This window comes from Sminthopsis crassicaudata, chromosome 3 (genome assembly GCF_048593235.1).
Source record: "Sminthopsis crassicaudata isolate SCR6 chromosome 3, ASM4859323v1, whole genome shotgun sequence".
Lineage (NCBI taxonomy): Eukaryota > Metazoa > Chordata > Mammalia > Dasyuromorphia > Dasyuridae > Sminthopsis > Sminthopsis crassicaudata.
This window is the reverse complement of record NC_133619.1, coordinates 329,348,469-329,374,747: the sequence shown is the minus strand read 5'-3', so window position 1 is coordinate 329,374,747 and position 26,279 is coordinate 329,348,469. Positions and strand designations below refer to the sequence as shown.

The 26,279-nt window shown below is 35.2% G+C and overlaps 1 protein-coding gene across 1 annotated transcript in view; it reads left to right on the top strand.

The window, feature by feature from the left end:
- The first annotated feature begins 2,687 nt into the window (after nucleotides 1–2,687).
- POLQ (DNA polymerase theta) overlaps nucleotides 2,688–26,279 on the top strand; it is a 103,832-nt gene continuing 80,240 nt past the window's right edge. Inside the window, 9 exon segments of the mRNA XM_074301346.1 lie at nucleotides 2,688–2,898; nucleotides 6,356–6,538; nucleotides 7,259–7,389; nucleotides 10,704–10,860; nucleotides 14,150–14,258; nucleotides 15,649–15,868; nucleotides 18,138–18,285; nucleotides 20,688–20,834; nucleotides 21,502–21,714. Coding sequence (XP_074157447.1) covers nucleotides 2,688–2,898; nucleotides 6,356–6,538; nucleotides 7,259–7,389; nucleotides 10,704–10,860; nucleotides 14,150–14,258; nucleotides 15,649–15,868; nucleotides 18,138–18,285; nucleotides 20,688–20,834; nucleotides 21,502–21,714 — 1,519 coding nt within the window.

Below are 26,279 nucleotides of genomic sequence, written 5' to 3'. Positions count from 1 at the left end.
TAGCTTGGTTTGGCATTTTACCCAGTGCTACATACCAACATGAGTTAACCATTATGAGCTGTAAAATAAGTTTTTCTCCAGCTTAAGTTCTTATAAAGGGATTTTTAAATGAATAATTTCAAGATTGACCACCAAAAACAAACAAACAAACAAACAAAAACAATCAGCAGAGTTTGTGAGGGGGGAATGGAGGCCTATTTGGGAGTATTTCATCTGAGCTTCATAGAGTATAAATCCTGTTCACTAGAGTGACTGGAATACATATCTCTCCCTTGGATAGAGCTGACATTCTTAAGAAATTCTATTTAATAGTCTAGTAGACCATTACCTCTCTGTTTTGTGTTCATAATAAATGTTATGTCCAGGACACAAGTTGCTTTTACATTATGTTTTCATTAGTGTCTTTTTGATGGGATTTCAGTAGATAAACCAATTTTAATAGCACCAGCTTTTCCAACATTTTTTCTCCCATGGCCAGTTTTTTCATTAGATGACTAACATTATCCACATTTCTGTCAGCATCCAATTTTAGTGTGTGACATTTATTGAACTCTCCCCTAGATTCTGGATTGTACTCATTTTTGGCATGTAGATCTTTGTGAATAGAATAGACTGTGTTACTACTAGAAGGAAACATTTCCTATTGCAATTTATTAAATTGCTTTTCTTATACAACTCTATTTCCTCTTAATTCATTCAATTTACATTTATCAAATGCAGATTCACTTAAAGACATGTGTCAATCTCTTGGGCATCTACAGTGTCTAATTCCTTGTGACTCCGTTTGGAGGTTTTTTGGACAAAGATATTGGAGTGGTTTGCTATTTCCTTCTCTAGCTCATTTTATACATGAGGAACCTTGAGGTAAATGGGGTTAAGTGACTTGCCCAGAGTCATACAGTTAGTGTGTCCGAGGGCAGATTTGAACTCGGAAGATGAGTCTGACTGATTCCAGGCCTGGTACTCCAGCTGTTACAGTATGGGCTCAGGAACTGGCACCTGCAAAACCATAGCAGTTGGCCGACATTAAGGAAGCTCACCAAATGGGGCAATTGCAAACAAACAAAAAATGAGATCACAAATCCATTCGATATCTGTCTTAGACAACACTAGCCAGCTTTTCTTTCCCTCACTCTTGCTTCTTCAAATAAGTAGCCCTAAGCGGCAGAAGTCAGTCTGTTAATATGCATTTATGGAGGATCTACTAAGCCCTGACAAATGGGAAAAAGCTTGATACCTTTTGGAATACTCAAAAGATTTTACAGGACCAAGCAGGATCAAGATTAGATTTCGGATAATCTGACTTCAGATCTAGAGGTCCAAATCTCAATTAAGTACACTGAGAAGAGAAAGGAAAATCTTCTCGATTTGTTAAACATCCCGCAATTTCCTTCGCCTGCGGCTCCTTTAAATCTTATTAGCTCAATTGATAAATCCTTTGTTACTGAGAATTACAGTTATTCATTTAACTTTTCTGTATTTCCTAAGGGGAAATAGGGAGCGAGATTGGAGGGAGGGACTAGCTGGGATTTGAGATTTATTTCTTAGGGCAATTCTGAAACAGACAAATTTTAAAACAGCCCTGAGGCAAGTAGCTTAAAACTCTAACTTCCTTTCTTTCTTTTTAAAATTAGCTTTTAAAGGCAAACTAGAGTCCGTGGAGGAAAGCGGGATGGGAGGGACTCGGCCTTTAGGAGAAGTGGGTTGAGCGGGAAGGAGCCGGACTGCACAGTGGTTGCTGCCTGCTCGGGCATTTTCCCTCGCCGGAGCCCCAAGCCTGGAGCACTCGGCCCCAGCCACGGACCTCCGGGCTTCTTTTAAGTCTCCACTAAAAACCTCACCTTCGCCTTTCCCAAGCGCTTCCAAAGCCTTCCCTCCTTTAACTTTTTTTCTCTAACTTGTATATTTCCCACTTTGATTGCCCCTAATCTCCCATTGAGGGATGTAAATAAGCTTCTTAAAGAAAGGTGCAATCTTTTGCCTCCTTTTGTGTCTATTTCTTGATAATGAAACTCACCGCCCACAAAGGGCAGAGCACTTGTTGTAAGGACACTACCCACAGCTCTTGGCACGTAGTAGGCGCTTAGTCCCGGATGAGACACCGAGAAGCTCGAGAGGTTCACGCGATGGAGTTGCACAGAGCTCATGGCGGCAGAGCTGGTCTGGACAAGTCACCTCGCGGCTATTTGCAATATAGATCATAAGCTGCCTCTTAATTACCGTTTTAAAGTTTGCAAAATGTTCTAAAAATATTTTATTTTTACAATAAATCAGGACAGAACAGGAAACTGAGGCAGGCAGTGAAGACTTGCCCGGGGTTAGCAGATGTCTTGAAGGAACATTTGAACTTCCACGTTTCCAATCCAACCTTGCACTCACGTCACGGCAAGGAAGTGAAGTGAAGCCCGAGAGCTGGGGAACCCCCCTCTAAAGAACACCTAGGAAACCGACCCAACCTCAAAGGTCGCTCTAGCCGTCTCCTCTCGGCCTCTCCCTAATAAAAAAGAGCGCCTTCTCTATGGTCTCTGAGGTGACTCCATACGCCGAACTCTATGGTTCCGGGGCTGGGTGGGAGGCCTGGATTTGAAACCGCCGGCGGGAAAATGGCGACGGCTGCAGCGCCGGGACCCGGGAGCCGCCGGCTTCTCCTGCAGCAGCCGGCACGGAGCTGACGAGCAGCTGGGACGATGAAACTCACCAGGCGGAACGTGAAGCGGCGGCGCTCGTCGTCGCCCGGCTCGGATTCTTTCTTGGGACGCGGTAGCAGCGGCAGCGGCAAGAGAAGAGACAGAAGCAGCGAAGGTGTTGGGGCGAGCCCGCGGGAGCCCGTGGGACCGGTGCTGAGCCCGCCCCCGGAGCTGGCGAGTAGCCTTCGCAGGAGCAGCCTCAGCTCGCCAGGTGCGGCAGCGGGAGTGGGATCGGGGACAGCCGGGACCAAGAGGCCAGCCTGGAAGTGTGCGGCCACCCCCGCCGCTGTCATTCACTTTCTCTCGGAATCGCCGCCTCCGGGGATGTCAATTGCACCCAGGGAAAGTCTTTTCTGACGCTCCCGATCCTTCCCTCTTAATTTCCCCCTGTCCTTTCTCCTCCCCCTCTTCCTCAGTATTCTTCTGTGTAACTCCCCTCTCCTTTCAATCTTCCTCTCTTCCTTCTCCGTTTCCCCCTTTCTCTCCCTCTCCCCCTTTTCCCATCCAATTTTTAAAAACTTCCCTCCTTCTGTCCCTCGTCCTCTCTCCCCCTTCCCCCCCCCACTCCTTTCCTTGGTTGCTTTTCTCTTACCTCCTCAAAGGATTATCACAATGCTTGGAATTTACTAAGCACTTGTTAACCTAATGAGGTTAATATTCAGTGTAATTGATTTCCTTTGTAATTCTATACATTTTATTTTTAAACCTACATTTCTTTTTATACTGTAAAATTTTCTTCCAGTATCCTTAACAGCGCCTTACCTCCCAGAGCCAAATAACTACATTTTTATTTATTTTAAAAATAATAGGTTTTTCATTTCAAAATACATGCAAAGATAATTTTAAACATTCACTCTTGCAAAGTCTTGTGTTCCAGATTTTTCTCCCTCCCTTCCCCTGCCCCCAGATAACAAGTAATCCACTATATACATATGCTAAAATTTAAAAAAATATTTAATTTAATTTTCAGTTCTAGATTCTCTTCCTCAGCCATTGGGAAGACAAGAAATTCAAAACCATTACAAATATGATGCCATATTTTCTTTTGTGTGTATTTTTTAATGTATTAGCTATGATGGGGGTAGCAGAAAAAATATCCTTCAGTTCACACTTTGAGTCTATCCGTTCTTTCAGGGGTTCCTAGCATTTTAAATTGTGAGTTCTTTGGAATTTTGGTGAATGATTGTCTTAATCATAGTTTCTAAGTCTTTCAAAGTTGGTTATTATTATTATTATTGTTTTACAATATTGCTGTTGTTTTGTAAATTGTTTTCTTGGTTCTCACTTCATTTTGCATCAGATCATATAATTCTTATCAGGGTTTTCTGAAACTATCTCTTACATCATTTCCTATAATATAGTACTGTATTCTATCACATTCAATACATTATAGCTTCTTCAGCCATTCCCCAAGTAATGGACATCCCTTCAATTTTCAGTTCTTTTCTACACAAAAAGAACTATATGAGATAGTTTTTTAAAGAAAACATTAGCAAAACTGATCATACATAGAAAAAATAAAAATATATGCAGCATTCCACACTCCAGAACCTTCTACCTCTGCAAAGGGGAAGAGTTGAAATGTTTTCTTATATCTCTTCATTATTGCATGTTCTTGTGTTCTGAAAAATTTAAAATTTTTTTATTTGCCTTTTGTTTTTACATCGCCCAAATTTCTTCCCTATCCGCTTCTCAACTCCTTTCAACAGAGTAATTTCATATAACCAACAATATTTTTAAAGAGGAAAAAAAAAAAGAAGGGGAGAGGAAGCAAAGCTGATGTGTAGGCTGAAAATATATGTGGTGTTCCACATTCTTAAACCTCTCACCTTTGCAAAAAAAAATGGAGGGGTATTTTTTCTTATCTCTTTCTTAAGACAAAGCTTATTCCTTATAATTGTGCAACATTCACTTTTTATCCTTTCAAGCTTCCTAAACTTGTCACTATATTCATTGTTATATATAATGTACACATTTTCATTTGATGCATCTAAAAACATTATTGTGAGAAGTAGAAATGTTAAAAATTCATAGTCTACTGAAAAATTCCCAGCCCTCTTTTTATGGATGGGGAAAAATAAGCTCAGGAGTTGGGCACAGAGGAAAATGTACTCCATTTGGAGGAGAGGCCCTGGGTTTGCATCTTGGCTCTGGCAATTCCTCTCTGGGTGACCAGTTATTAATAGCAGGTATTTATATAATGTTTTGAGGTTTGCAAAGCACCCTTCATTCGTTATCTCAATGGATTCTCAAAACAATCTTGTGAGCTAGATACTATTATCATCCCTGTTTTACACATTAGGAAACTGAGAAGTTAAGTAACTCACTCTGATGACAGAACTGTTGTTATTTATCTGCCTGCCAGTTAATTCTGTTGTGCCTTTTGTTTCTCAGATCCTAACGTTTCCAAGGTCCAAAAGCTGGAATGGACTGAGGCTCCTTCCATCAGGTCCAAGCCATTCTCAAAAGGAATCCCCACTGTAGACATAATCTTTGAGTGGCCATCCAGACTCTGCCTGAAGGACTATAACTAGTAGCAGAGCAGCTCATGTTACTTTGGGATAGTTTCTAATTGTTTATCAGCTTTTCCTGGCAGTAAGCTGAAATTTGCCTCTTTATAATTTACATCTATGGTTCCCAGTGCTAACTCCATGGCTAGAAGAAACAAGTCCATTTGCTGGTCAATATGTTCATTCCTCAGGGTCAGCTTATATCTACCAATTAAATCTAAGCATTCAGACTAAACATTCTAGTTCTTCAACCTTTCTTTTTATAAAATTTACTCAAGCTGTTTCAGGCACTCTGTTGGTTCTGGGATTACAGATCAAAATAGAAACAATCCTCGTTCTCTATGAGTTTGTATAATGAGGAAGGATGAATAAGTATATATGAATCATATATGTCTATAATATATATATATATATATACACACACACATATAGATATATATACATATATAAAGCATAAACATAAAATTAACAACCACAAATATGGTCCATGGATTTAGCAGTTAAGAGACTTTTGTAATCTTGGAAAAGTTGGTGGGATTAGAAGACAGATTTTAAGGTGGGGAAGAAATGGAGGATGTAGAAGTAGAACCATTGAATATAGACAACTTTTTCTGTGAATTTAGCTTTGAAAGTCAATATGTAAAAGTAGTTAAATACTGGATGATGAATATAAATATAATAATAAATATATAAAAAATAATAAATATAATAAAATTGATCTCTAAGGCCTCATTTGTTCTAAATGTGTGACAGTAACATGCCAGAATTATAAGGGAACTTAGCAGTTATCTAATCTAACCACTTTTTAAAGATTCTCATTTAAAGATGAGAAAACTGACTTGCTCAATATCAAGGTAGTAAGCTCAGGGCTCTAAAGTTCTAAATTGGTTCTAAATTTCTTTCTCTTTCAATTGCATAACGCTGTCTTCTTTTATGATTTCTTAGAAATTTCTTGTCCTTATCCACAATACAAATAATCAGAGCATACTAGACAAGAGACTAGTGCTGTAGTTCAGGTGTGGCATTGAGGAGAAGTATGAACTTGAGCCGGTCACAAACTCTCTGTAGTAGATGACTCCTTTGAGTTTTAACAATCTTAAAATGAAATTTCTATTCCACCAGTCATCACTGTTTGTTTGTTTGTTTTTTCCCTAAAAGGACCTTTCAAGCCAGTGGTAGTTCCTGATAACCAAATAGACAAATTGCTCTTGGCAAGCTGGGGGCTTCCCAAAGCAGTTCTAGAAAAATATCAAAGTTTTGGTGTGGTTCAGATGTTTGAATGGCAAGCAGAATGTCTCTTGCTTGGACAGGTCCTGGAAGGAAGAAATTTAGTCTATTCAGGTATTCAGATTTCTATTAACTATTATCTAATTTATTTTAAAGACATTATGGATATGTAAAATAGTATGCTAAATAATTATAGGTGGAATGTTTTTTTTAATCAAATAAACACGTTCAGATCAAATATAATTATCTTATAATGAATTGTTATGTAGTTATAGGATGCTATTTGATAACAGCTTTAATTTTTTGGAATTGGAATTTATTTATTTCACTGTGGTGGCCTGAAGATGAATGAATTAATTTACAATACATAAAGTATTTCAAAGTCTTAAAATGTGTTTTAATCAGATACCAAGCTCATAATAAGCCTTTTTTTTTTTTTTTTTTTTTTTTTTTTTTTTTTTTTGGCAAAGCATTTGGGCTAACTTGCCCAGAGTTACTACACATCTAGTAAGTGTTAAGTATCTGAGACTAGATTTGAGCTCCAATTTTCCTGATTTCAGAACTAGTGCTCTATCTACTATGCCATCTAGCTGCCCCTTCCCCCGAGTATACTTTTGATATTTTTTTTATTTAGTCTGTAAGTACATGTGGCTTCAGATTCTTAGTTCATCATTAAGAGTATTCCAGCATATTATTTCAAATTATTGTCTTAAATTTATTGACTCTAGCTTTAATCTAAAGAACTATCAAAGATATGCTTAAAATAAGTATAATAAAATAGTGTTAAACGCTATTTACTTTGTGATGACTTTTAAAATAATCATGTCCTTTTAGCCCCTACCAGTGCTGGAAAGACTCTTGTTGCTGAATTACTTATTCTGAAGAGGGTTTTGGAAATGCGAAAGAAAGCTCTATTCATTCTGCCCTTTGTTTCGGTGGCTAAAGAGAAAAAATATTACCTTCAGGTAAGTTTAAAATAACCATCTCCTTAAGATTACTTATATTCTGACTGAAATGAATGAAAAGTCCACTGTTGAAAATTGTGCTCTAAATCTTTTTTAAAGTGAGTTCCAGAAACAGTTTTTTTTTTGTGATAATAACATTGTGTCTTCAGAATGTCATTTTTAAAGAAGGAAATTTGAAAAGAATGATATAAGTTCAGTTCAACAAGTACTTATTAAATGCTTACTATTTGCTGGGTACTAGTAATAAATGCTGGGGATAACAGATAAATATGTAACAGTACCTGCCTTCAAGTTGTCTTTACATTTTTTTGGGGAAGAGCTATATCATGTACATATATTATTCATATGTATAATATACAATATAATATAATAATTTGAGGGACAGAGTAGTGATAACTTAGAGATCAGAAAAGACTTTCCCTAGTTACCAGAGTTAAATCTTGAAGAAAAGTAAAGATACTTTGAGGAGGTGAATGGAAATGATTTCAGGTATAAGAATGACTACTTAGGTACAGATGTGAGAGATCAAATATTGAATTTCAGAGATAACTATTATAGTCTACTTTGGCTGGAATGTAGCATTTGCTAAAAGAAGTAGTATGATATAAGATAGCAAAAGTAGGTGAGAGCTAGATTGCAAAGGGTTTAAATGATAGTCATGGGAATTAATTTTTTATCTCAGAGGTAATAGGGATTCACTGAAAGATTTTGAGCTGTGAAGTGTCATGGTTAAACCTGGGTTTAGGAAGATTATGTAGGTTGCTCCACAGTGGTGCTTACCCTAGGATAGGGAAGAAAAGGCAGCGGATGTGAGAGGTGTTCTTGAGGCAGGATTGGCAAAACTCGGTGATTGTATGTGAGGGATGAGAGAATGGAATGAAGTGAAGATGAGCCCAAGTTTGCTACACTGAATGACTGGAAGGATGATGGTGCCGTAATTTGAAATAGGGAAGCTTGGAGAAGGGTCACGTTTAGATAGTAAAAGAATGACTTTTGTTTTGAATGTTCATGAATTACCTAGGTAGAGAGTTTGGTGATATGGTACTAGAGGCCAGGGTCATTTATTTGGGAATCATTTATGTAGAACTATAATTGAACTGATGGGAGCTGATTAAATCACTTGAAAAGGATTTAAGCCCAGACAGAACTTTGTAGAATAAACAAGGTTCAAGGCTGAGACATGAATATTTCACTGAAGAATGAGAGACAGGAAGGAGAACTAGAAAAAAAGAATATTCAGAAAAAGTGGAGGGATACAACAGTGTCAGAAACTGCAGAGAGGTCAAGTAGGATAAAGACTGAGAAATATCCATGGATTTAACAATTAAGAGACTTTTGTAACCTTGGAAAAGTTGGTGGGGTTGGAAGACAGATTTTAAGGTGTGAAAAAAATGGAGGGTGTAGAAGTAGAACCATTGGTTATAGACAACTTTTTCTATAAATTTAGCTTTGAAAGTCAAGAAAGATATGTAATTATAATTTGAAGGAATGATATAGTCAGGTAAAATTTTTTAATGGATTGGGAGGCCTGGGAATATTTGTAGGCAGCAGGAAAATAATGGATACCTCTTTCTTTTGTAAGTTAAGGAGTTATAAAAATGGTAGTATAATCTTGGAAAGGAAGATGGAAAACTCATTGAGCATTTGATGCCTCAGATTTGTAGGAATTTATATCTTTTTGGTTTATATTTTATATTTACTTATCTGTGTATATATTAATTTCTAATACCTTCAGCAGAATGTAAGCTTGTAAAGGCAGGAATTGTTTTGTTTGAATCTTTTAGTCCTTAAGTACCTTGCTCAGTGCTCATTATATATTAGACACTTAACAAATCCTTATTTAACTGAATTGTATTTGGCTCCAGTTAGCAGGATGGGGTTCATGCATAAATCAACCAATTTTACTGTTGCTAATTAACAGGACATAGTTTATATTTAAGACAAAGAAACAATTTTGTTGTTGTTGTTAATATTATTTACACCATTCATCATCTCAAACAGGATTTCACTGCTCATATATTAGCCAGAGATGGGGCAAGGCAGAGTAGGAAGGGGAAGAGGGAAAGAATGTGTGTGTGTGTGTGTGTGTGTGTGTGTGTGTGTGTGTGTGTGTGTGTGTGTGTGTGTGAGAGAGAGAGAGAGAGAGAGAGAGAGAGAATAATTCTGATCCCAGACGATAGTCTTCAAGCTTTAAGTCATGCTTCATAGACCATAATACTTTTTCATAGATATTTCAGAGTAAAATAATCAACAAGTCTGGGCTTAAATGCTGTTAGCTTTAACAGAATTCTCTCAAATATGTGGCAGGTCCAAAGTTAAGAAAATGATGAAAACATCCTTGTTATGAACACCTTGGATTAAAGGTTAACTTCAAAGTCTGTTACAATGGAAAGATTTCATTTTATATAATAGGCCAAAACTGCACTAAAACATTTGGGACACTCCATAAAAATTTATCAGAATTAGTTTATGACAATGAGAGTTTAAATTCTATGGTCAAATTATTTTCTTTTAGCATTATAATGAAACTATAGGCATGATTTTACTTTGTTTGGGGATTTAATGCTATAGTCTAAGGTGGTTTTCCTGTATTTTTTATTTTTGCAGATGGCTATGCATATTTGCATATATGCATATCAATTAATTACTTTGATCGTTGTCATTAAAATAGTACTTGAAAATTTTTTTATTTGTTTTGTACATTTCTTCATTGCTTACTTTGATGTCTTATTTTCTAGTAGAGATAATTCTGTATTTTAGAGACTTTGCCAATAAATAGTATTTCTACCCTGCTATGACTTAGCAAGCTGAAAAGACATGGGGTGTGGTTCAGGTCTGGTCTCTGAGGACTAACTTAGCTATATTAGGAGTGGGCTCCTTACCAGAGGGTTGGCTACTGGGGGATGACTGTTTCTAGCTAGAGCAACTAGCAATCTGTGTCTTAGAGGTGGAAATGGCAAGGCTTGATGATTGTATATGAGGAATGAGGGAATGGAATGAATTGAAGATTACCCCAAGTTTGCTAAACTGTTTGGAAGGATGATGGTGCCATAATTAAAAATTGAAAACTTTGATGAAATCATGAATCCTGAAGAGTATAATGTCTTAAAGCCAAATATGTACTATGTTCTAGAATTTCTACATTTTAGCACATAATTCTGAGTTGAACCAAATAGGCTCAGGTTTATAAGATGGATATGAGTGGTAAGTGATCTTCAGAGTTTTAATATCTCTACATTTATGAGTGCTTGACTATTTAATTTATCTTGTAAATTACAATTCAAGTCAGGAATTTTTTGTTTTTTTATTTTTAGAACCTGTTTCAGGAAGTAGGATTGCTGGTGGAAGGCTACATGGGCAGCTGCTCCCCAGCAGTCCGTTTTTCTGCTTTGGATATTGCTGTCTGTACAATCGAGAGAGCCAATGGTCTGGTCAATCGCTTAATAGAGGAAGACAAGATGGATTTGTTAGGTGAGCTCTCTATGAAAATAAGCAATTTTGTTCCCATTGTTTGGTAGTGGAAAGGAAAAGTCACTATGGAATGGTTCCTGTTCCCAGTATTTACTTCTCAGGTTTTTCACACTTTGCTTATTTCTTCTATTGACAAAATCAGCAAGGTGATAAGACCAGGATGTAGTAGAAGAATAATTTTTGTTGTTGTTGTTTAGTTCAACAGTTATTTTTTAAGACCCTATTTTGTACAATGCACTATGCTAGACAGTAGGGGAAATCCTAAATGTCTTACAAGATGAAATTTAATGGGGAAAGTGATGCATTTACAAATACTATTATAAAATACATAAAAACTTAAGAGAGTTGTAAATTAAGAACTTTTAGATCTGGCCTGGGGAAGATAGATTGGTGATATCAGTAAGAGTTGTCAAGGAGACATAAGATTATCTTTTGCTATTTGGCTCAAAAGCACTTTCTTCATAGTGCAAAGGGTAGCAATTAAAAAGGCAAGTATGTGAAAACACTGCACGGTAGGTGAACAAGAATTATTTTACTCTGTAAAAAAAAATTATAGGTTACAAATTATATGCACAGTAGAAAAGTAAAGCATATATAATTTTATTAAATTGACACAGCTTTATTCTAGCTCATCTTTCCTTGCTTTTGTACCTTTGCAATACTGGTTTTTTTTTTTTTTTTTTTTTTGTTGTTGTTGTTGTTTTAATTTATGAAACAAACTCCACTCCAATCTCCTCTTGAACTTCTCTGCCATTAATACCTGACTCATATGTCATCTCTGGTGCCTTTTCTAAGTAGTCTTTTCCCAATCCCAAGCTAGAAGTGATTGCTTCTTTTGTTATTTTGTGATTTTGCCTGTGTGATTAGTCATTTTCTAATTTCTACACAAATAATTATTATACCTGAATCACTTGCTCTCATAAGATCTTAAGCTTATGTTTTCGGAGGTAGGGACTGTTTTCATCTTTGTAGCTTAGCACTGTTTTTTTGTAAGTAAGCACTTAACAAATATTTGTTGAATTAAGTTGAGTTATTAAGTGGAGTAGAATTAAGTATAAGTTCTCTCATTCAAATTAATTGTGATTTATGTCAGTCTTTATTAGTGATGTTAAAATTTTAGACTGTTGTAAAACACTGTTTATTGCACAATACATTAACTGTTAATTAGGTGATAGTAAATACAAGTGAATACAATTAATAATAGTAGCAGAATTCCTAAAAAACACTTCACCTGAAGTGCATAAAAATATGATATAATTGATTTCATTAATTTGCTTGCCAACACTTAATTTTTTTATTTTTCTAATTATATTGTAAAGACAGTTTTCAGCATTCATTTTTGTAAGATTCCGAGTTCCAAATTTTTTTCTCCTTTTCTTCTTTCCCTCCCCCCTCCCCAAGGCAGTAAGCAATCTGATATAGATTATATATGTAGAATCATTTTATACATATTTTCATATTTATCATATTGTGAAAGAAAAATCAGAACAAAAGGAAAAAGTGAGAAAGAAAAAGCAAACAACAAAAAAGATGAAAATAGTATGCATTGATCTTCATTTAATCTCCATAGTTCTCTCTCTGAATGCAGATGGCATTTTCCATCCCAAGTCTGTTGGAATTGTCTTGGATCTGTATTGCTGTATTGTTGAGAAGAGCTAAGTCTACCATAGTTGATCATTACATAATCTTGTTATTGTGTACAATGATCTCATGGTTCTGCTCATTTCACTCATCATCAGTTCGCAAAAGTCTTTCCAAGCTTTTCTGAAATCAGCCTGCTTATTATTTCTTATAGAACAAAAATATTCCATCACATTTTCACACCATAATTTATTCAGCTGTTCCCCAAAGGATGGACATCCACTCAATTCTTTGCCACTATAAAAAGAGCTGTTAACATTTTGCACATATAGGTCCTTTTCCCTTTTTTATGATCTCTCTGGGATACAGACCCAATAGTGACACTCCTGGATCAAAGAATATGCATAACCTTTTGTTGCCAGCACTTTTTAAAAAAATAATGTAGAGGTAGACTTCATGGGAGTCCAATTTGAAGAATCACAAATTCTGAATTAATGGATTCCAAAATAATGAGATTTACTGAATCATCTGAACTTTCTTTATATTTTTCTGATATTTGACGATATCTTTGTTGCCACTGTGCCACTGTAGAAGTCTGAAATGTTTGACTGGAATGTGATGTGTGTAATTTAATCTTCGCTCCCAACCATTATCATTTTTAATAGTAATGTCACTCTAAAGAATTGTGACATACCTGCAACAAGATTCTTCTCCCAAGTGGGCTTTTAGGAATTTGAGGTTCCAATTCATGTGATTATTATGCCTGCTGTATAATTAGAAGAGTTGTAATTATAGAATCACTTTGAGTTTAAAGCTGGCAGGGATATTAAAGGTTTAATCTCCTAATTTTATAGATTTTTCAGAGACTGAAAAGCCAGAGATGGTATTTACTCAAAGTCACATTTGTGTAAATGGAAAGCAGTTGGGATTTGAATCAGTAATGTGATTTAAATCCAATTTGCTCTTTCCTCTAAGGCTGATTGATGCCTATGTGAAGGATATAAATAGGGGAAACATGTTGAAATGGGGATGAATTAATAGGCCCAAATGGTATTGGTTCTCAGAGTCTTGAGCATAAAAAATATATGTTTGTTGAGATTCATTCTTTAGTGTTGACCGGAGAAGAAATTGTCCCATCTGGTTTATAAGAAAATTCGCAAGAACATTTTTCTTTCTTGATCAAGTGTGACAAATTATGCAACTATAGTTTAATGAAAACATCTATAAAGCCATCCATTTTCCTTTGTTCTAATTTTTCTTTTTTTTAAACTAAGCAACCTCATGATAAGAAAGCAAAAAGGCATGTTCTACTGAGAAGCAAGTATACTGCTAGCTGGTAGTTAGTTAGTATTTTTGACTGTTATATTTTCTTTAAAGGTACTTAATTGTCTTTTTGATAGAAATAAGTTTAGATAATATGAGTCAATTTTTCAGGGTTTGCTCATCAAGGCCCTTATGTAGAATTAGGACTAATTGTATTCCACCAAAACACAGCTGGCCAACTTTATCCAAAATCTTTATTGTAGAGGTTAGAGTATAAAACGGATAGTTTATCATATGAAACTTTTTTACATTATTTCTACTTTTAGAATTTTATTATGCCTAGGCATAATAATCTACCTAATATTTATAATATTTGATCTTTTTAAAGTTTATGGGACTTAATGTGAAACTCTGTAGAACTTAATATCTGAAGATATCTTTTTAGGAATGGTGGTTGTAGATGAGTTGCACATGCTGGGAGATTCTCATCGTGGATACCTACTAGAACTTCTGTTGACTAAGGTTCGATATGTGACTCAGAGAGCGGCAGCACGGTGAGTGAATCTTTTTTAGATTTTCAGCCAAACTAGAAAAACTTAAATTATTGAATTAGCTGAATACGGTACTTTTCTCCTTTGGAATCTGGTACATAATGGGAAACAATTCCTCTTTCAATAAACCCTCATGTATAGATCATGGATCTAAAGCCAAAAGAGACCCCTGGGGTCATGCGCTCCAGTATTGTCATTTTTCCAGAGGTTACCCCAGAAGAAAGTTTCAGAGGCAGAATTTGATGCTATCATCTGACTGTGGGACCATTGCTCATTTTTCTTCCTTGATATTGAAGAAAATGTATAATTTATATTGGAGCACTTGACACTGAGACTGAATTATCGATTCCTTTTTTTTTTTTTTTTTTTTTAAAGAAAACTTTATCTTTTATCTGTGAGCTTCACTAAAGTATCTCATTTAAATAACAAAATAAATGAAAATTCTGTAAAGGAATTAGGCTGTCATTGATTTAAATTATGATTTATAATCACATTCCTGTTAAAATATTTTGATCCTAAGATATACTAAATTTTATGCTTTAAGAGTGCTGTGAATTTTTAAAGGTTATGTTTAATAGGAAATTATATCTTGAAAATTTTCACATAATCTACTCTTAAATTTGATTGCATTGTATTTGCAGGGGGAATGCAAATTGAAAATAAAAGGAACTTTGGAATTTTTAGGTTGTGAGATTCTACTGGGCAAAATCCAGAGTATTTTAACTTAACTGTCTGACCTTTGAGCTTAAATCACTTCTATTTCTCTGTATGAACTAAACCAGAAGATAAAGTTGTGAAACATATCAGCCTGTTCTTCGTAGCCAACACTAAAGATGCTTTTAATGAGAATAATTGATAATGGTTAAGTTTCTTTTTCATGAATCTAAAAATTCACATTAGTGATTACTCTAGTTGTAGTAGTTTTGACACCCTGCTTCAGTGATTTCTTATGATTTGTAAACAGCAAATGAGCTTTAAATACATTTCCAGTGGCCTAGTGGCAAAACTTATCATTCTGAGGTTTTTACTTAGCAAATTAAGGGGATCTTTTGGCAAATAACGTCTGTAAAGTGAAGACTCAGATAGCAGTTCTTAGCAAGTGAGGTACTTACTCCCATAATTCTGTCCTTGCAGAAAGTATTTCTGAAATTTTCCGCGCTGGAGTTATTGGCATTCGGGGTCAGCTTGGAGGTAGTCAGTAATAGATACATACAATGGGACATTATGCAGTTTGGCATTGATGGGTTATATTTGGGGGGGTATGTATATGAGGGGTTGTAGCAGGATCTACTTATCATCTAATACTAAGAATAAACTTTGGGAGCTTTATTATGGGGAATAGCTATAACTCGTCTTCTGTTTTGTTACCACTTGTTTTACATGCCTTTCATAGCCCAGAAAATTTGACCAGTGATTTTTCTAAAGACATCCAGATAATTGGCATGAGTGCCACGCTCCCCAATCTTGACCTCGTGGCTTCCTGGTTAAATGCCGAGCTCTATCACACTGACTTTCGGCCAGTACCGCTTTTGGAGTCATTGAAAATTGGTAATTCCATCTATGACTCATCTATGAAACTTGTGAGGGAGTTTCAACCCATGCTCCAAGTGAAGGTAAATTCTTTTTGTTTTTTCTAAACATTGTATATATATATCCATACCTCTTAGATTGAATTCATAAGTCTCAACCTATAAGATTATATTAGAGATTTTAGAGTTAGATAATTTAGAGAATTCAAAATCATTGCTAATAATTGTCCCTTCAAAACTCATAAAGTAGTATTCTGTTACTCTATTGCACTCATGGTGTAATCAATCAATCATTATTAGTCTCTCCCTACAAAGGAGTATATGCTGTAGTTGTGCTCATGTCTGCATTAGACAGAACTCTTCAAGGGCAGGAAGCCCAGCTTTGCTTTTGCTGAATCCCTAGTTGCTCACGCTCTGCCTTCTTGGGATATTTCATAAATGTTTGCTTTTGCTTAAAAGAATCCTGTTAAAACTAAAGGTCAATATTTTACTGATGTTTAGTTATATCCTACAGAGCTAGTTAATATTCATACCAGATAATATCCCCCAAAATGTAACTTTTTATGATTACAAATCCTTTTATTTTATGATTATATTTTTTTTCTTATTCCCATCTGGAGAGCAGGCTCATAAAGGCCTCTCTGGTGTGATATCTTCAGTTTCACTTGCCTTTGAACACTACAGTAGGCACATTTTAGTAGCAGGGCAGGTATAGGACTGACAGTGTAGGGTGTACTTATGCATTCTTTAAGGCGTGCAGTTGTAACCTCTGATGAATAACCCTTTTTTAAGCTGCTCTGAGAACTTCATAGGAATATGTATTTCCAGTACTTTGAAGCAACCTAAGGTCACCCAGCTTTGGGTGAGTGAGCTTCTCAAGTGGACATTCAGATCTGGGTGTTATGAAAGGATAATTCTTTTTCCTTAACATATATGTAAGTATAGTATAACTTTGAAGCCATAATGAGAAGTAGGTCAACAAAATACTTAAGAACAAAAAAACCCAACCTTAAGTATGTGATAGTAATAGCTTTTATGTAATACTTCAAAGTTTATAGAGCTCTGTAAATATGTTATTCGATCTAACTATTGAACCTGTGAAGTAGATGCTGTGATGTATGAAAATTGTGAGAGATAATTTCTGGATAATTAATATCTATTAATTATAGCTAGAAGATGATTAATAAAATTGTCGTCATTTGGTTGTCTCTCTAAAAGCAAAGAGAAATTATGGGTGTCAGTCAGCCCTTGGAAGAATGGGGTGTTCCTAACTGGTGGAAATCACTTTGATTAGTTAACAATTAATTGGAGAATGAATATTTTAATGAGAGAAGGACCTCTACTCATGAGGGGTAGGAACGTGACTTTGACTAGACAAAGAGATAATCTTTATCCACAGACATCTGGAGGTCTTTCCCTCTCAATTTAGATAAAAAAGGGAATACCCAGTCCACCCGTGGACTGAAAATCATCTAAATTAGTTTTTCTTTGTAAGGTCTTCTAATTTGGGAGGTGAGAAACATGTGCCCCGGAAATTTTGGACAATCTTGGACAATCTCATCTATCAGCAAGGAGTGGGTTCTGAATGAAGAAATAGAAAGGGAAAAAACCCTTAGTCTTTTTCTACTCCCTTATCTTCCCCTCCTATATTAGTCATTGGTTATTCACAATCATTTCTCTCAGTCCTATTATTATCTCCATTTTAAAGTTGGGCAACTAAGGCTGAATCATCATTAAGTGACTTGCCTAGGGTCATACAATGTCTCAGTGGCATTTGAATTCGGGTCTTTTTTTACTCTAGATCCAGCACTGATACCCATTGAGCCATCTCGGTGTCTTTGATAAGTGTGCTTTTACATATGACATAGGAAGGCTTATCCCATTATCACTAAGAGTTTTAAGTACATTTGTCCTTCTGGGCAGGGGACAACAAGTTGGGGCCATTCTATTTATTATGTGAGTTATATTTGGTAATATGTATTTAGTTATATTTGTTAGAGACAGTGTTTAGTCTTATAATTGTTCATTGTCAGTTCTCTGGCTAATTGCCACCCCTCAAATGAAGGCCCCAGGAGGACAGAATCATCAGTTTCTCCTCATTTGGGGCTGACACTAGATTACTGAGTCCACAATCCCACTAGATACTAGACCACTATCCAACACTTCAAGAAGTTTTGGAGTTATTTAACAGGTAACAGCTTATTTATTATATTTGCATTAGAAACTGAAAATCTTGCTTATGAAACAATATGCTTGAAAAACAATATGACTTGAAATTTCTTGATAAGATGTGTATATATAATATAAGACTTTATATTGGAAGAGGTACTAAAAGGTATTCTTTCCTTTTTAGGGAGATGAGGACCATATAGTTAGCTTATGCTATGAGATCATCTGTGATGGCTATTCAGTCCTAATTTTCTGTCCATCAAAGAGTTGGTGTGAGAAACTGGCAAATATCGTAGCCCATGAGTTTCATGACCTGCAGCATCAAAAAGAAGGTGAGTTACAGACACTAGGACTAGGCAATCTTTCTCTGTTGGAGCCTCTGGTAATAAAAAGATACTGACTGCAAACACAGTTCAGACCAGACAGGGTTCTTTTGAGTGTGAGAGAAAATGTTCCAGGTTATTATTTGAACTTGGGAGGAGCTTTTAGGTAAAGAAATTGTCTTTCCATGAGTAATGGCAGTGCTTTGCCACTTCTAGTGTGAGTGCCAAGAGGACACCTAGATGTTAAGTGACTTTTCTAAGTTCATATAACCAGTATCAGAGGATACCCTTGAGCTCACATCTTCATGATTCTGAGGTGGGAAGTTTATTCATTATGCAAGCTGCTTCTCTTTGTTATTAATCAGTTAGCTAACTAGAATTTGTAAAGTACCTAATATGTGCTAGCTAAGCATGGGGATATAAAGAACAGCAAAACCCAAGGAGTTTACAATCTAATGGATATAATGATATGCAAGCAATTATATACAAATAAACTAGATAGAGGATAAATTGGATATAGTCTCAGAGGAAAGGCTGTAAAATTAAGAAGGACTGGGAGAAGGTGCATTAGAAGCATACAAGAGATAGGGGAAATTATGAGAAATAAAGTAATCAATTTTGTTAATAAAAAAGCAAAATATAAAATTAATGTAGCCAGACTAAGAAAAGTCTGTCAAATTGGAGAAATATATTTGCCCCGAGTATCAGATTAAAGTCCATTATACAAAATCTATATGAAATTGATACAATTTATTAGAATATAAGTAAGCAATTTTCAAAATAAAACTCAATTACTTCATGAAAAAATGTTACAAATAGAGAAATACAAATTAAAATAACTTTTATATAATGCTGCACTTACATTCAATTGACAAAGTTGAAAGTGGCAAAGGTTGAGATAAGAGCACAGATATACAGTTTATAGAGCTTTGAATTACTCCAGCTGTTCTGGAAAACAGTTTGGAACTGTTTTATTAAAAGATACCATTATACTGGGTTTATGTGCGAAAGAGGTTCCAAAAAATTATTAGTAGCACTGTAATGTTCTTTTTGGTTGGGTTTCCCTGGGGTCTCTGGGAGCAATCTTCCTATCAGTTCAATAATTACCACAAGTGTAACCAGAAGTTAAAGTCCAAATCCTTTATTATCTTTCTACCTGATACTGGGCAACTTTCTGGAGACCTTTTAGTCTGGCCTTGGTCTTAGTGGGGGAAGTGCCGGCCAGGCCAGTCACCAGGAATATCTATCGAATTGAATTTCTCCCCTTGGTTCTGAGAGCTTAAGCTCTTGCTGCCAGTCCTTTGTCTTCTCTCCCTCTGCCAGCTTCTCCTTTGTGTGTCTCTCAGTCCCTGCTTATATGCTCCACACTGAGTATAAACCAATCATTATATCACTGAAATCACTATTTGTTGTAGAATCAAATCAATGCTACACCATATTTATCCATTGTCTCCTCAATTCCACTTATCTTGTTTCAAGTTCTGGCCCATAACATTGTACTATTTGTAATAACAAAAGAACTAGAGTTGAATCATATACTCATCTACTTGGAAATGACTGAACTTGTTTTAATATATTCAAGTAATAGAAATTATTGCATTATATAAAGATGGGAAAATGTGAGAAATTTAGAAAAAATGTGGGAAAATGTGTGTGAATTGACAAAAGAAAGGTAAAACTAAAGAGTTCACAATTACACAATGATGACAGTAATGTAAGTGAAAATAACACTAAAAAAAATATAACATTTTGAATCAAACCTAGTCATAATGATAAGTTCCAGTGTTTGATGTTAGAACCTGGTACATTTCTATTAAGAAATGGTTAACTATGCAGATAGAATGTTACATGTGGTTTTTGTTGTAATCACTATATTAAATAATTTTGCTTACCTGCTTTTCAAAAGAGAAGGTACATGATGAGGGATTATTGTTTGGGGCATTGATTGTTGTGTTTTAACAATAAATCAGTGTAAAAATTTTTTAAACTACAAGTACATAAATTGGAAAAGAGGCTATACTATTTCTGTCACGTTATTAGTTAACAGTAATTAATGATTATTATTTATATATGGTGCTCTAAGGTTTGCAAAACACTTTATATATATCATCTCATTTTATTAGGTGCTTTTTTAATAGCTTCAAGTAATATACTTTTATAAGGAACTTACATACACAGATATCAGATACACACGTACCCCTCTGATTCAACTTTTTACCAGAAGAGCACGAATAATTTTTACTGAATAAAGATAGCTATGAAAATATATGAACATAGTCATTTAATGAAAAAGGAAATGGCTTGATTATAGGAGTATCTCACGCACATATAAGAATAATGGATGGGAAAGGAAATAATGGTTTTGCTTTATGATGGCTAATGAAAGTTTATTTTGAATTATTTTATAAAAGGATTTGTAAAGCCACCTGAACTTCACCCAGTTACATTGGATCAAAAAGGACTCTTGGAAGTGGTGGATCAGTTAAAACGCTTGCCTTCTGGACTGGATTCTGTACTGCAACAAACTGTCCCATGGGGCGTGGCATTTCATCATGCAGGTAGTCTGCAAACAAAATCAAAAATCATTAGAATTGAGTCTGATTTCTTAAGAGAACCTCATTTTGAAAATGTCAATATTTCTTGATTTTCTGATTATTTCATATACATATATATATATATATATATATATATATATATATATATATATATATATATATATATATATATTTAATTTCCTCAGTGCCCAGATACTTAATGTTATAAGAGATTATAGCATCCCAGCTATAAAATACAAGTATAACCAGTACCTGACTTGATATGAACTTGGGATTTGGAGCAGGTTAGACCAAGGAGGTAACTTTTAAAGGAGTTACATTTCTTTTCTTTTGATTCTTTGGGACTTGATGACCATTCTTTGTCCTATTTCATTCCAGAATGTATCCATCACAATGTGTTTTAAAAATTCAAAATGAAATAAAATTTAATTTATTTTCATTTAAACTTTATATTTTGCATATCATTTAGCACTTGAGGAAGGAAGAAAAGTTTACAAGATCACATAAAAACATTGTCAAAACAAAAAAATTTGGGAGATAATGAATTTTTGACCATTCTTCATTCTTTAATAGTCTTTCTAAAATTTTACTTATCACAGACTTTGGTTTTGATGCTTTTAGCTATCTTTTAAATTCTTTACTAAATATTTATGGAAACCCACCTTTTCAGGTCTCACTTTTGAGGAGAGGGATATAATTGAAGGAGCATTTCGTCAAGGCCTCATTCGTGTTTTAGTAGCAACATCTACACTTTCTTCTGGAGTGAATTTGCCTGCCCGTCGTGTGATTATTCGGACTCCTGTCTTTAATGGAAAATGCCTTGATATTCTCACTTATAAGCAGATGGTTGGTAGGGCAGGAAGGAAAGGTGTTGATACAGTAGGTGAGTAGAATTCATTAATGCTAAGAAGATGGACAATTTAGTTATGAGATTATCAGTTATCAAATAGTTGATAATTATTATGGATAATATGTATAATAATATATATAGGCTCTTCAGAATAATGTTTTTAAAAATATAAAGTAAACTTCAAAGGATTACAAGGAAACTAACAGTGAAAATCATGATTTAAACTTTCTCTGTTCAAATTCATAAATCTTTTGAAATAGAATCCATGTTGGTCTTTGGACCTCAGATGAAGACTTCTATTAAGGGAATAAAAAAATGCCTAACTGAATTATAAAATGTACAGTTTTAAAACTACTGAAAATTAGATCTTTTATGTTTTGGGAGGAAGCCTCTTCATATTGGAGACAGATTTACTGGAATCCAAGAAATCACTCATCTCTGTCACTCTTCCTTTCCTTTAAAAAAAAAGTCTTGCTGATTGTTTTAAACCCTACATTTCACAAACCTAAAAAGTGCCTCAGGTAGCAGACATTTGATTTACTTATCAAATACTGAGAGATAGCAGCTAAGAACAACAATACTTTAAAATATAAACTCATTTGTTACCGAGAAAGATTATGAATGGTTTCATCTCATGGAACAGGAAACAGTTAAAATTACTTTAAAGAAAATTTGAAAGAGATCTAACAAAATTTTATTCTGAAGACATTTAAAGATGGAAAATAGAATAATGAAAATACAATGGAAGAAAAAATGGAAACTATCATAAATATTTTTGCAAGAAGTTTTTTTCACTGTGAATAAAACCACCATGTTGTTACTCTTCACAGTCCCAGATGATTGCATATAAAAGTCAGTAAGAATTTATTAAATGTTTATTCTATCCCAAGCATTATACTATAAAAGATAGAAATATTGCTAAAGAAATAAGGACAAGAAAAGCAGCAGAATTATACTAATTTTACATAAAGAAGATCCATGTTGGACTGACACAGTTGTGAGGATATTGAGGAAATTTTCTTATTTTTAATTTTTCTTGGGGCAGGTAATTAGCACAGGGGATGAAAACACTGGTCCTGGACACAGGAACACCTGAGTTCAAATGTAGCTTCAGCCACTTGACACTTACAAACTATATGACTAGATAAAGATCCTATTGCCTTGAGAAAAATTTTTTTCCTTTTTTTCCCATTTTATGAAATTTAATTTTCAGTCCCAGATTCTCTTCCTCTTCCCAGTCTTCTTTATCCATTGAGAAAGCAAGAAATAAAAAAATTCATTACAAATATGAAGTCATGCAAAATGAAATCAGACGTTTTCTGAAGAAAGAGGAAGGTATTAGTACTATGGAAAAATCTTTGGCTTTGTTATTTTTAAAAAGGGAAACTAGAAAGAACAGATATCTTCTGATGTATAAGCTTATATCTTTAATGAAAAATTTGAAAGGCAGCAAATAGTTTAAAAAAAATAATAACAGCTTTTTATTTTTCAAAATACATGCAAAGATAGTTTTCAACATTCACCCTTGAAAAATTTTGTATTGCAAATTTTTCTTCCTTCTTCCCCTGTCCCCTAGACAGCAAGTAATTGAATATAGGCTAAATGTGCAATTCTTCTAAAACATATTTCCACATTTATTGTGCTACACAAGAAAATTCAGATCAAAAAGGAAAAAAAAATGAGAAAAAAAACAACCCAACAACAACAATAAAAAAGGTGAAAATACTATGTTGTGATCTCTGCTCAATTTCCACAGTTCTCTCTCTGGATGTAGATAGCAATTTCCATCACAAGTCTGTTAGAATTATTGTGAATCATCTTACTTTTGAAAAGAGCCATGTCCATCAGAATTGACTACATGGTCTTGCTATTGCCATGTATAATGATCTCCTGGTTCTGCTCATTTCACTCAGCATCAGTTCATATAAGTCTCTTCAAGCCTATCGAAATCATCCTGCTTGATCATTTCTTATAGCACAGTAATATTCCATAGCATTCATATACCATAACTTATTCAGCCATTGTCCAACTGATGGGCATCCACTCAGTTTCCAGTTTCTAGCCACTACAAAAAGGGCTGCCACAAATATTTTTGCACATGTGGGTCCTTTTCTCTTTTTTATGCTCTCTTTGGGATATAAGCCCGTAGTTACACTGCTGGATCAAAGGGTATGCACAGTTTGGTCACTTTTTGAGCATAGTTCCAAATTGCTCTCCAGAATGGCTGGATGTATTCACAATTCCACCAACAATGTATCAGTGTCCCAGTTTTCCCACATCCCCTCCAACATTCGTCATTATCTTTTCCTAGCCAATCTGAGAGGTGTATAGTGGTATCTCAGAGTTGGTTTAATTTGCATTTCTCTGATTCATAATGACTTGGAGCATCTTTTCATATGGATAAAAATAGTTTCTGTTTCTTCATCTGAAAATTGTCTGTTCATATCCTTTGACCATTTATCAATTGGAAAATGGTTTGATTTCTTATAGAGTCAATTCTCTATATATTTTGGAGATGAGGCCTTTATCAGAATCTTTGACTGTAAAAATGTTTTCCCAGTTTATTGCTTCCCTTTTAATCTTGTCTGCATTAGTTTTGTTCGTACAAAAGCTTTTTAATTTGATATAATCAAAGTTTTCTATTTTGCTCTCAGTAATGATCTCTAGTTCTTCTTTGGTCACAAATTCCTTCTTCCTGCACAGGTCTGAGAGGTAAATTATCCTATGTTCTTCTAATTTATTTATAATCTCATTCTTTATGCCTAGGATTATGAACCCATTTAGACTTTATCTTGGTGTGGTGTTAAGTTTGGATCAATTGCCATATTGATTTCCAATTTTCCCAGCAATTTTTGTCAAACAGTGAATTCTTATCCCAAAAGCTGAGGTTTTTGGGTTTGTCAAACACTAGATTATTAAAGTTATTGACTGTTTTGTCCTATGAACCCTAACCTATTCCTCTGATCAAGTGGTCTATTTCTTAGCCAGTACCAAGTGGTTTTGGTGACTGGTGCTTTATAATACAGTTTTAGATCTGGTACAGCTAGGCCATCTTCATTTGATTTATTTTTCATTAGTTCCTTTGAAAGTCTTGACATTTCGGTGGCAGCTAGGTGGCGCAGTGGATAGAGCATCAGCTCTGAATTCAGGAGGACCTGAGTTCAAATGTGGTCTCAGACACTTAACACTTCCTAGCTGAGTGACCCTGGGCAAGTCATTTAACCCCAGCCTCAGAAAAAGGAAAAAAGAAAAAAAAAGGGAAAAAAAAAAAGTCTTGACATTTTGTTCTTCCAGATGAATTTTATTGTTATTTTTTCTAGGTCATTAAAATAGGTGTTTGGGAGTCTGATTGGTGTAGCACTAAATAAATAGATTAGGTATTATGGCAGTTTTCTTTTATGACTTCTTTGCGAAGGTCTGGTCTAGCTCCTCTTGTCAGGATAAGTAAAAGTCCTTGCCCCACGTTGGGCGCCAAATGTAGCGAGCTGTCGTCTCCAGAAGCTGTTGGATCGCTCTCTGGGAAGAGATCTGCTGTGTCTACTAAAATCTCTCCGACAGATTCTTCTTCCTGTAACGAACCGTTGTCTCCAGGCAGTTGCCGTTAACTCTTGTCCAAAGAAGTGACTTCCCTTCCTGCAGAGAGCCCCGTCAAGCCTGATGCAATGCAGAGTCTTTCTCTTGAATCCTGGCTCTGAATCTCCTCCAGCTCTTATCCTTCTCCAGGCCGATCTGCCCTCTGCGCCCAATGCTGTCTCTTTTTATCCTCCCAGAGAATGGGCGTGGGACAATGCAAGGGCTTCTGGGAAGAACCACCCCAGCCAATGAGCTTGCCCCCTCTATCAAGTCAACCTGAGTTCTCACCTTGTAACCGTCCAGAAAACCTGAGTTCTCACCCAGTAATCCTAACATCTCCCCCTTTCTTTTGATTTAGAACATAGGACAGTCATGACCTTGAAACATAAATCCATCAATATGGGAAGTATTACAGATAATTACATAAATTACATAAGCATATAGTAACATAGTAACATAATACATGCTAGAAGTATATGACAAATAACATAATCAAATAATCATAAATTGAAAATTTATAAATGTCCATAAGTCCATTGTCCATTAGTCTCATCTTGTGTGAGGAAGTCCAATGATTCCTGATTTAAAGTTCTTTAACAGTCTTTTTATTAGCCATGCTCTTTCGGTGTAAGATGTTTCTTAGATCTTCTCCTTTATTTTGAGGTCTTTCTCTTTTTCTATCTCTCTCCAGGTGCTTGTTGCCACCCATCTATTTCCTTCTTCATCTGTTTTCTTCTGTCTGTTAAAATACAAGCAAACCCTCTCTCCCAGGCAGTTAACCTACCTAATTTTCTTCTATTTACCACTTTCTAAATCTCTTCTCATCATCTGACAATTACATTGGAGTTGTTTGCACTGGGCACAGCCCTGTTGGTTTAAAAGGCCTGTATTCTCCCCAAGTGTAATCCATTTTTGCAATCTGATTGCCTTTTGACTGACTTATCAGGTAATCCCTTTCTGCCATGTGATTGCTTTTCTGCTGGTTGATTAAATCAGAGTCCTGGCCTTCTAAAGGTTCTTTGGAT